Source organism: Parus major, chromosome 3, assembly GCF_001522545.3.
Source record: "Parus major isolate Abel chromosome 3, Parus_major1.1, whole genome shotgun sequence".
Classification (NCBI taxonomy): Eukaryota; Metazoa; Chordata; class Aves; order Passeriformes; family Paridae; genus Parus; species Parus major.
Window position 1 is genome coordinate 94,757,249 of NC_031770.1, and position 12,868 is coordinate 94,770,116.

At 37.4% G+C, this 12,868-nt stretch overlaps 1 protein-coding gene across 16 annotated transcripts in view; it reads right to left on the reverse strand.

The window, feature by feature from the left end:
• Positions 1-12,868, reverse strand: part of MYT1L (myelin transcription factor 1 like) — a 307,933-nt gene that overhangs the window by 22,481 nt on the left and 272,584 nt on the right. For all 16 annotated transcript variants that reach the window (XM_033513050.1, XM_015621695.3, XM_015621697.3 and 13 more), the window contains 3 exons: positions 10,887-10,949; positions 6,123-6,206; positions 4,482-4,703 (listed from right to left, as the gene is read on the reverse strand). In XM_033513050.1, the coding sequence (XP_033368941.1) occupies positions 4,482-4,703; positions 6,123-6,206; positions 10,887-10,949 (369 nt within the window). The remainder of the gene's footprint in view (positions 1-4,481; positions 4,704-6,122; positions 6,207-10,886; positions 10,950-12,868) is intronic.

The window sequence follows — 12,868 nt, forward strand, 5'->3', positions numbered from 1 at the left end:
CTGAGGAGCACTCATGCAGAGTCAAGGCTGTTTCTGCTTCTCACTCCACCTCACTATTCATGGGGCTGGGGGTGCATAAGTTGGGAGCTGGGTGGGGACACAGCTGATCCCAACTGACCCCAGGGATATCCCATAACATTTGGTGTCCTGCTCAATACACAGAGTTGGGGGAAGAAAAAGGAGGAAGCGGGGGGACATTTGGAGTAACAGTGTTTGTATTCCCAAGACATCATTACTTGAGCCCTGCTCTCCTGGGGACGGCTGAACACCACAGGATCCTGGGGATGACTGCCCATGGGAAGCAGTGAATTAATTCCTTGTTTTGCTTTGTTTGTGAGTGTGGCTTTTTCTTTACCTATACATCTCTACCCACGAGTTTTCTCACTTTCACACTTCAGATTCTCTCCCCTATGCTGCTCAAAGTGAGCAAGCAACTCTGTGGGGCTGAGGTCCTAACTGGGGTTAAACCACAACAGTTTTCCTTAATAAAGGGAATTTAAAAGCTACATTAATGTGTTTGAAATGGCTGAACACTGATGTAAATAAAAGTGAGCTGAAGATGGGAGCAAGAACACAATTTTAGATCTGAAAGGGCATGTCTGCAATTAATTTCCACTGTAGTCAGCACAACCACTCTGTGCTAAGGAGCAGGGTTGCTACATCCAAGTATATTCTGAGAAAGTCCCCACTGATCACAGCACTAGAAATCATGCCATCCATAAAAATCTTCTTAAATCAAATATGGGGATGTAAGGCTCTGTGCAAGAACAAAACTACAAAGCTATAGTATAATAAGCAATTTACATTTCATTATAACCTATTTAATATATCTATCTACTGATTCCAGGCTTACATGTCTTCCAATTCATTTTCATATTGCTGACAGGTCACCTAATTTCACACTGGCCTCTCTTCCTAGCAGAAGCTCCTTTTTGAAGCATAGCACATTAAATCCTATGCTTCAAGTCCCTCCCGATAACTGTTTCCATTCTTCCCTAATGCAAACTCCTTGACAAAATAAAACTATTCACAGAAATTTCCGTGAACAGGCAATGAAATGTTAAAAACCAGAAACTTTTGTTGGTGCCCTTGATCATAGGGTAGGATTCAAAATTCACTGAAATTTATGACTTTTTTCATTGGCTGCTTCATACGTGTGAATGCAGGAATATGCTTATATTTAAATTCCAGACTACAAACCAGTTGGAGAAGGTTTTTATTGATTTACCAGCCCTTGTGGATCATCTCCGGTGTCCACTGACACCAGTGCAATGAGATCATGTGTACAATGTCAACATCAGCTCTAAGAAATCTTTACCTGAAAAACATCTTTCCTAATACATATTTGATAAATTCAACAGCTGGCATCATTTTCACAAGCCAGTCTGCTGTTCATTTCCAGAGTGTTACAGCTGTTTTAATAACAGCATATTAATAGCTATCTACAAATGGCAAAATATAAAAATCCCAGAGAAGACATAAAGGATAACTATACATGAATGTGTATATATATGCTTAGTGGAGTCTCCTGATAGAAAAATATTTCCACTGATGGGGAAAAAAGTCCTAATAGGAGAGCAGCAAGGTGTCCTGGCAAAAATGAGGACATTAACTACTCCTTCCTGAGGAGCTTTTAATGGCTCAGTTAAAGGCCACAGCCCTGATTTCCCCCCATGCATGCTGAAACCAGATCTACCTGCAAAAGAATGTCCATAAGGCTGGTCTCACTGTGTAACTGGCATAGCATTTCTTCTCTTCAGAAGGTGAGAATTTGAGATTTGAGATTTTATCTGTATAGCAAAATGTTATCAGTGGTAGGAAGATGAGATCACTGTCTGTTAGAATGGATACACCTGAAGTGAGGGAATATTTCATTCTTATGTAAGAAAATTTACTCTGTGATTTAGATGGGATTGAGACATTGTCCAGTTTATGACACCTGGGTTTAAATGTCTGCATGGGAACTATGTGTCAAAGCTGCCATGGAGCTCTGGGGCCCTTTCATTTAACAAGGCCAGCACCCTTGTAAATCTCCTGCCAGGCACATTCAGCTCTCAGCTGTCATAATCAAAGAATGGAGTGTCTCACAAGTGTTCAGGCATTTTGGCCAACCCAGTATGCCTATACTGCATGCCGTAAGAACACTTCAAATGGCATAAAGTACCTATTTGTAGGCAGGGGAAACCACTCCCTCTTGACACACTCAGTGACATTTATGTACAACTGATTAAAGGCCGGTGTCTACTTCACTGAAGTGGTCAATTCTCCTGGACCCATTGGTCCTGGAAGTGGAATAAATCCACCCTACATCTTGTAGAAGAGATTCTTAAGGTAGGTGAACTGTTGTGATGTTCAATCCTACAAGAAGGGTTTGATTCAGTTGCCCATATACAGACATGAAATGCTATTTGAGAAGATATTTCACTAAGGCTGATAAATACTACAATGGACCTACCATTCTGAGCAGCAGCTGGAGGCCAAATAAGTAACCCAAAGGAATCTAAAATGGCTCCATGTGCTTTTCTTTGTGTGAGCAAATGAAACAACAATTTTTAACAGTCTTAAGAATTCTACAAGTACTAATAATATTTTTAAAATAATATGGCTTGTAATTAATATTACCACTGCCTATGGAAGCTTCAGGAAGTTGTCCAATTTGCTCACAACTTAGAATATTGGTCCTTTGTTACATCAAAACAATTAAGTAGGATCAATCGACTTCATTAGTCTTTTAAAGCAACCTTTCATCTTGTGGTACTCTCTTCTAACAAGTGACATTTTTGCCCAAAAACTAATCTTATAAGGTAAGCAATTTACAAATCTCTGTTTCTGCTTAAGAGAGTGGTACTAAAACCCACACTGCTCTGTAGCTAAATGTCATATTTAGGTTACTCTATTAGTTTTTGTTCTGTTTTGTTTTGGTTTTTTTTCATTAAAGCATTCCCTAAAAAAAAATTCTAGCCACAATTTGTCCTTTAAATTGTTAAACTTAGTACATTTCTTTTAGAAGTTAGTTGTTCTTGTTGCAAGAATTTTCTCCTTGACACTCTAAGTATTATGTGAATACTCCTTGCAAGCAATCTCCCAGTAATTATATAGTACCTTTTAACTAAAGGTAAAATAATTTTAAAGTTTTAATGACACATCTCTCTGAGTTAAATAAATGTTACACCATTATAAAGAAAGTCAAACTGAAATACCAACACTAATACTGGTATTTTACTGAAATCCAGAAAGTTAGACCCACATGTCTGTTAGAATGGATGCATTCTAACATTATCTGCATAAATGGTCAGTTTTGCATCTCCACTTCCTAACGCCCCTGGGAGCTGCAGGCTGCGTATTACATTGGGCTGTCTTAGGTCATGGAACAGAATCCCTTCATAGTAGATACCATAAAACACTGAGTAGAAAAAAACCTCTGAGCCTAAACAATAAATAGGAACTATGTGCACAAAGTCTGGAGAGGTTGAAGTACGGATAAGGCTTCTGAGTGAAGCTGTAAAGGATTTTCAAAGGAAATAGTTACAGGCAAGAGAAAGAAGTACACTTTTCACCTCTGTATCTAGAACTGACTATAAAACAAGATCAAACTGGTTTAGCTAACTAAAGGGTACAGAAGTTCAACTGAGGTCTGCCTGGAGAGGGTGACAAATTAGAGAGATCAACTTGACATATTTGAAGTAATAGAGTTCTATATTAGAGATTATATAATAAGAAATTTCCTCTGACATTATAGTCATTTTCAGGCCTAGATTCCCAGGCAGAGCTCAAAAAAATTCTCGTTTCTTCATAGTCTGATATCTAAAATGGCAGCAAGTTTTTTCCCTAATAGACTGGACACTTTCTACTCCTTTTACAAGGTATGAAAAATGTTATCACAGAAGTTCTCTTATTTTTGCCAAGTTTATGAAAAATCAAGCTTTGTATTCCTTTTGTCAAATATTTACATTCCATTAGTTTTAAATGATATTCTGTATTCTACATACATTGCTTTCAACAAACATTTTCATTACCAAATGTATGTAGAACAAAAGCACTTTGGTTTTATGGAACTCTTTCCTCATATTCCTCAGTTCTGTGCTCTCATGTTTGAGGACCAAAAATGTGTATGACATCTCTGAAAATAAGGTGGACTCAGACACGTCTTACAATGTCTACCCCAATGTAATTTGTCCAGAAAAACCAATAAATTTGTAAATAAATAAAAAAAAATAGTCCAGATATAACTTACAGTTATTGTCATGCATGATTTTCCCCCTAAAATTTTCTGTATATTATGGGCTCAAATGCAGGTCTGAATCTGGATGTAAAAATGTGCATCTGGATTTCCAGTTACTGACAAATACATGTAAGCAGACTATTTTTTAATGTAATAATGAAATTCAAAAGGAACAGAGAAATGCCATGACAAAAAGCTATATTTTAAATCTGATTTAAATAATAAACATAAGTGAAAAATGTAAGTCATTGTTACTCACCTACGATGAGTAAGAAAACTACCACTGACATGTCCTGAGCCATCACATCCTGGTGTTGGACATGACATTCCTTCCGTCTTCACTGACTTCCAAGAGAATTGTGAGCCATTTAGGTATCCATCCTTTTGCCTTTTGGCAGCAAGAGGACACCCTGATGCACTGCGATGGGATGCGTATTTTCCAGTTATATGACCCTGACCATCACAGCCAGGAACTGGACATCTGTATAGCAGATAGATGAGATAAACTTTATTGTCTTGCCATTATATACAAGAGGCCTGGTAGCCTCTACAACAAAGTCAAAATAAACCTGACATGAAAAGGAAAGAATAATCCTACACTGTAGTTACAGAAGTAGTCAAGATACTCTGTAGTGGGTAAAATTACAAGAAAAACTTTACGATTTGAGGAATAAAAAAGTTCTTTGGCAAATTCTAAGGAGGCTAGCCAGTAGATACAGTCACAGCTGTTGACATTATGTAATTTCAACTAAAGGACTGAGATACATATTCTAATTGCAGGTGTTTATCACAGTAAATATCACAGTGGAATTACAATATTTGCTACTGAGTTCTGATCAGCAACAAAATTTCCCATAAAACCCTTATAAGCATAAAATACTGCTTAGTTTAATCCTTGGTATATTTTATTTATAGATATAAAACCCAAAGAAGACTTGTCTGAAGTCATGAAAAAGTCATGTATACACAGCTAGTTATGACGTGATCAGAGCAGCTAATTAGAAATGCTGAGCTCCTTTAACCACTCTTTGAATAGGGGTGATGATGTGAAACTATGTGCTACAGCCCAGAGACCAATGAAGGCAGTTCTGTACTCATCTGATGGTTTTCCTTACTTGGGAATCTCCCCATACATTTTTCTGTATATTGCTCTGTATAGTCTATATACTAAATCCCAAATAACTAAGGTTAGAAGGAACAGGTTAGAAGCTTCAAAGTGAAATGTTTAAATAAAATTATGTATGTTTTTTGGTATTTTTCAATGTGTTTCTATGTAACACATATCTAAACTAAAGGCCAATTACTTCACTGTTTGTGAAGTAAAATATTCTTGCAACTCTCCACTGAGGATCTGGTCCTGAATGGTCTAAGAAGTCACTAAATCAACCGAGTTCAATGGCCACTGATATCAGAGTGCCTTGCAAGAAGAAACCAAGACCCATAGGCAGGCATTTGCTTCTCTTGCAAACTGCATGAACAATCACATTTGTTGCAGCAGTCTCATACACACACTAAATTTTCTATTATTATTATTATTATTATTATTATTATTATTACTCAATTCAATTCCCATAACTACCTTTATTTAGCATGTGTGGTTTGCCTGTAGTATGCAAACATGTTTATGGGGCATTTAGGAGATAAAGATCTAAGTGATTTTTTAATATCATGTGAAAATGAAGAATTTTAAACTATTTCTAAATTACAGATGATTGTATCCTTGGCTAATGCTGTATCCTTTGCTGAAACAATCAGCACAGATACTAGATTTGCTCATAGAAATCAATGTGGTCGTCCTCCCTTGGATAACTATCACACAAAAACATTATGCCTTAAAAAAAACTGAAGATATATAAGACCTAATAAAATACAAAGGCCCTTTGAAAATGTTTGTTCTCACCTAATTGGCTCTTGGTCTTCTTTGTCTTCCTTGCTTTGTGCTATCCTGATTCCACTTTTCTTTGCTCGTGGACAGCCTGAAAGACTGTGTGAAAGAAAACATTTTAGAATGAAACTTCTCATTCTTGGGCACACTTTACAGGAATACGCTTTCTATCAGAGAAACTGGCAAAATAGGCAATCCTGTCCAGTTCCCACAATCAAATCTCAGGTGGGTTAAATAAGGAGAGCTGCAACAGCCGGCACGAGGGGGGGATGTGAGCGTGGGTCTGTGATGCAGGACAGGACTGCTGGCACTGTGCAGACCACACACACAGGAACTCCCCAAGGAGTCAGGGAAGGCAGCTCTTAAACCCTCTGCCTGGTAATTCCTTCAGCTGACTCAGCAGCAGCACTATCATCTTTAAAAGGAGTAGAAGTCGATGCTTCAGGCTGAGAAACATCACGTCCTCTATGTCTGAGAAGGTTAGAAGAATAGGAAAAACAGGAGTAGTTCTTCATAGGACTAAAGATTTCTCTCAGGAGCACATTAGTAACATTATCAAACCTTCCCAAACATCACATAACAATTCTATAGAATGATTGAATAGAAATGTAAGAGAGCTCAGAGCTTTCAATGCCTTCAAGAGAAGGGGTTCAAGCGCTCAGAATTCACCCAGACAAAAAGATTTGGTATTGACAAAGTTATATGTTAGGCTAACCAATGTTTCATATAACTAAAGACTGAGAATGTTGTTTTCAAATACACAAGCTCATATGAAGAATTCATTATTGAAACCACTTAGGAAACTTGACAATGACCTTAACAGTTTTTCAAATGTTTTTTTAGGTAGTTGATATCTGAGGATACAATTATGGCTACCAACAAAATCATGCTTGGTCCTCTATTTAAATGTTATTTCCATCTTAACTATCCACATTAAAAAAAGAAATCCACTAGTAGAACACCTGCAAGTATTGACATGAGAAAGAATTGTCACCAAAGAAAAAAATTCCCTAGAGAAAGAAACAAAATAGAAGATTAAATTTTTGTTTTCAGCATGAGGAAAGGTACTTGAGTGTTGTGTAGGTCGTGTCTTTGCTAAGAAGAAACAGAAAGAGTGGCAACAAAATTTTCAGTTATTTTGTCTTGTCAAAACCAGTGAGGACTGAGGGGAAGAAGCACAGAAAAAGGTGATGCAATCGCAGACAGAATTCTGTGTTAGAAAATGAAGAACAGACCAGAGTTTACATGCTGCAAAGTCATAAATAAGTCAATTAAAGAAAGAGAGGAATGCTGGCATAGGATATTTGACATAGTACATTATCTAGAAACTTTTAGTGAGAGGTCATGGCTACACCTACAGTGTTAAACAGAAAGGACTTAGAACTCTTGCTTTGACCCAAGACCAGAAAGTTCAGATTTGTACAACTAAGCTCTATCTCTGCAAAGCAGGACAGCTACACCCATATTGTTTGTAAACAATGATCTGGACCCACACTGAGTCTCAAATCATATCTTAAAACTGCCTGGGAGACTTCTAGTAGCCCAGGGTCAGTGTCATGCCAGGGGTCATGTCAGCATTAGTGGAATAGGTATCTGCATTCTGATACATGAACCTATGCCCTCATCCCATTTCATTTGCTATTTTAAATATAACCAACCATTTTCCTTTAGAAAGCAAACTATTTATTCCAGCTTGTGTAGTGGACATCGAAGGACCATAGTTCCTTGTGTACAAACTAAATCTGAGAAAGCCTGTGCCATTTAAGAACAGTTTTCTTCAAAAATAATAACTTTGTCTGTAAGGAGGTAGGACGAAGAGAGTCTTAGGGATACAGAATAAGAGGAAGCTGGCTCTGGGGAAGGGGAACAGTTCAGGAACAGGCTGGTTCACTGCCTGTCATGCAACCTGGTCTGCAGAAAGTGAAGGGCAGGGGACAGGAGTTAAAGACACCCCTCCTTTATCTTTGAGAGTAGTTGTACTCACTGTGTGAGAATAATCAGAATTTGCATCTGAAAACTGAACAGTTAAGAGGAATTCCTCAGAAAGCAGTACTTTTTTTAGTAGGTGTACAGATGGGTATGCTTGTAGATGATGACATTTTCATAACAAAATCTGAACAAAGAATTTCTGTCTTGACTAATGATTTAAGGCTTTCTACATATTAAATCAATTTAATTGTCACCTACTTATTGGTGTTTTGGTGCATCATCTCTTTGGATCTTTCTATTCTGGTACTCTGATTTATTAGAAAAATTCTAAGACCTTTCAGGTCCTCTAAACAGACATTTCCACAGTTTCTGAGGCTGTGATTAATTAATTTTTCCTCTGACAGTGGATCCATTGAGAAAACATATGTCAAGGATGAGCCTTTGTTTTAATTTTTTTATCCTGTAATACCCAAAGTTATCACAAAATAAACGTAGTACTTCATTTTTCCTAGGACTTTAATTCTTCATATATGAAGACAAAAGACAAAGAGGGAAATTCAACAGCAGTGCACGGTGCTTTAACTTCTTGTATCAATTGAAGGGCTGTGTGGAACTGCAGAGTTAAATCTGCCTCACGTATGCCTGCTGTTGTGCAGCCATTTTAAATAGCAGGGATACCCAGCAGCCATTTAGGAGAGAAGTCTGTCATTCCTTTCCTTCTGAAACTGAGAGGGTTATAACTGATGGTGTCAAATACAAACAAAAATGCTAACTCAGATGCAGGCAGAGCTAAATGCTAATTTTCAGTCTGGGAATTAGAAAGCCCAACTGACAACATGCTGTGGAGTCTTCCATGCTTAACAGCTCCAGATTTAGGTTACTGGTTTGCTGCCCTTTGAAAATATTCATTTTGCCAGCCTTTCCACCTCAGAAACGGCCTTGACAGATATCATGATCTGAACAGGGTAAGGCTGGCTCTGTGTAAATGTGACAGGTCTCCTGAGGACATCTGTGGATTTAAGCAAAGAAAATGTTACTTCACTGACTACGAGTCAGTGCTTCTGTGCCTGCAGGCAGCCGATGACATGGCGTTGCCAGAGGACTTTTTGGAAGAGAAATGAAGGAGTTATGTGGTCAATATAGACATGGCAGCATTTCAAAAGGCTGCATGTGCTAAATTCCAATGGACTGGGCAAATTCCAGATATGTTTGTTTTGTAGAACAACTCTTTATGTCTTTATATGTAGTTGATTATGCTGCACAATCAAATGAAAACTTGGTCCAGCAGTCATCTGCAAAAATACAAGAATGTAAGAATTTATAGACAAAGGTAGTTAACACCATTCAGTTCATGGTCCAGTCATTTCGTGGCTAGGAGACAGTGCACAAGGAAAAGGCTTAAAAAATGTATCAATATTCAGTGTTTCTCCCCGACCAACCTTGCCAGCTTTTAGGTCTCTTGTTAGTAACATTTTTCTTCTTTATCTTCACTCTCCCACCTGCTTCTGGTTAAATAGATGATCAAACACATAAATAGCTTCCCTGAAGTTGGGGTAGAGTTATAACAAGCATAATGCTGGTAGAGTGGTAGCTGATAAATTTACATATAATTAAATGTAGCTCTAAATTTGGCCTTAAATTCCTCTGAAAGCATGATTAAATCTCCTGCATCATGTAAGTGCTTTTAAAATAGTTATAGCTTCTTCTTTATAATGTTATTTGTACTTTTGATGTTTAACATTGCATTACAGAAATTCATATTGTGATCTCTCATTTTCACAGCATGTAAAATATGGCATGTTCCCAATCTCTTTATTTATGTTTTGACTTTGAACTGTTTGCTGCTTTAGTGGGAAAACATTTAAACTGGGAATTTGTGTACTGACTAGTTATAGCCAATTGTAAATCTGCAGGGACTTGGTGAAGAAAGCAAATATCCAGACTCAACAGTACTAGTCTGCATGGAGTAAAGAGTCTTTACTAACACAAGAGTGGTAGACTATACTATTATTCACTATTATTCTTTGATTAAACACTGGATAGATATTTACAAAATATGGCACAACTCTTCTCTACTGATTTAGTTCTTGAATAACCACAGGGGTATTACTAATTACACAGCATTTATACCATAACCTCTGCAATGTAATTGATCAATATCCTAATTAGTGAGTGAGAAGCATTCTTTGGTCCTTGGTAAACTTATAGTTTAGGCAGTTAAGACAGCTTTCATCCATAAATTTATTTTTCCTTTCTTCTGGCTTTATGTAGTATATAGTGTTGCAATTTAAGAACAAGCCAAACGTTTTTCTGAAATGTACTAACAAGACTGGTGCATATTAGATGAAAGAGGTATTTTTTCCCTCTGATTAAAGCTGATAAGGCTTCATCTGGGAGAGGAGACAAAGAACAGGGTCCCATTTTGCATTTCAAGGAATATGGAAAGAGTCTGGAAGAGATGCCATGAACATTCAGGAAATACATTTTGTGGGGAAAAGATTCAGGAGTAGGATTTGAGTCCAAACTGTGAAGAGTTAAGATGTTCAGAATGTAAAGCAACACAAACATAAATGTTGAATTGCTTCCTCAGGCTACTAGAGAAGGCAGAGAAAGTGAATTTATTTTGTATAAAGATTTTGTTAGATATTAGCAAAAATATTCATACTAATTTGGGTAGTGAGTCACGCTGAAGCTGAGAAATGATATTCATTAGTGGTTAATATGAGTTAGAGCAATGTATGTCTGTGCAGCACTCAATCCTACTTCAGTATTCAGAGGGTGAAGTTAGGTCAGTTGAGCCACCTTCTAGCTCTGCAGTTATTTGATCTAAATAACAAAACCTTGACATACCTTCGATGAGAAGCATAATTTCCAGTAATATGCCCAGAGCCATCACACCCAGGGGTGGGACACCTAGAATAACAATGGAAGAGACACCCAGCAGTTACTGACAGGAAAGATATAAGTACCCATTTAAAGATATTAATTTGTTCAGTCCTTGTTTCCTCAGGTGCCAGCCTTTGGGACCCCTAACCATTGCTAAACCTGACCTTAATTCCACACCAGGGACAAACACAGCTTTTCCATTCATAAAGTGGTTTTGTTTGCTACTGAGTTGGCCACTCCACTACTTTCTGGATATCTCAAGTACTGGCAGATTAGTGGAGATTTCCCAGCAGTCCAACATCCCTACACCACCAGGAATGAATAGGGTTACCAGCAAATGGACTATCCCCGTGATGTATGCTTAGGCAATGGCTAACATTGAGGTGAGGAATTTTCTTTCCCACTGGAGCTATTGCTCTAATCCCACTGCACAGTGTCATGAGGTCACACCATGAAGAGACCCCTTCACCTCTCCATGAAGCAAAGGAAATGCCCAAGAAAAAGGAAGTGTGTAGACAGGGAAGAAATGCTGGCCTCTTGCAGAGATATGGTAACCCACCCAAACAGTCCCAATCAGCAGCTACAGCACCAGACAGAAATGGTAAAGCCCTCAGTGGAATTTCTAATAGGGAAACAACATTAGAACCATCAGAGAAAATGGATGGATTTTTCTACATTGCAAAGATGATTGCGATCATCACAGAAAAAGCTACATTATCATGCTAAGTAAAGTCATTAGCTGGTATTTGAACTGCTATACTAAATCAAAGAAAGGACAAATAATTAATTTGTGTGCATTTTACTGAACAGACAAATGAATTCCAAAAAGTCACTTTTCTTAAGCCTGAGTTTTGAATTTTAGCCATGCTATTTAAATCTTCATTTGGAGACAGCATTCAAATTCGAAAAAGCTTGCTCACAAATTCAGATGTTGCATTCTAAAACATCAGATTTCCATAACACTGAATTTTTTCACTATTTGAATTAGGAGTTTATGAAGGCTTTGGCTTTCATCCTTTAGTCACGTGTGCTTTCTTCAAAGTTGGTCCATACTGGCAAGCTTTTAATTCACAAGGTTTCTACAGAGACTTGAACAGTTCTTAATATTAGTAATTAAGCAATGCAGTGTTCAGTCCTATGCAGTTGTCATGTTCCATTAATCTGAATTTTAGCTGTTTTAAGCTAGCAAGCATTACCTATTTCTGAGGAGCTCAGCAGGGCCGGATTTCAAACATTATTATTGCTACCTTGAAAGATATAGATTAAACCTGGAATGTATTCAAAGAAGTTCCCATATAGTCTTCATCTGGATCAGTTCAGTTCTTCTACAGAAAACATCAAAATATGGCAGCAGTTCTCAGATGTTAGCTGGTAAAACTTATACCAGCTAACAACATATAAAGTAACATATACTAATATATGTTACTATAGATACTCTAACTATGCTACTTTTATATACATACACTAACACTACAACACTGAGGCTTCTCTTCTCCATCCCGAACAGGCTGTGCACTTTGAACAAGAAATCTAAACAATGTGCTAAGAGACAATTATCCTTCCCTCTTGTTTGTCTTTGCACAGGACCAAATATATGACTGTGATCTTACATGAAAGGTGTATATTAAGGTGGCTCTTAAAGACCAACATACAGGTTGACATCACACATCAATTTTTCTGCTTATAGAAAGGTAAAGCCCATAATTTCTGCATAGATCCTTCTGATACCAATTAGGTAAAACTACGGTCCTTGATAAAGGAGTCATAACTCAGTCTGTATGCCTCTTGCCCTTCATTCTTTGTTGTGGTTGCACATAGCTAGCATAAACGTTGGTTATTTCTTTAAAAAATCAGTGGTCAGGGCATCTAATATGAAGGGTCTTATCATTTAAATACTCTATCTGTATCTATGTATGTTTAATTTTAGGTAAATGTTTTGAGATCTA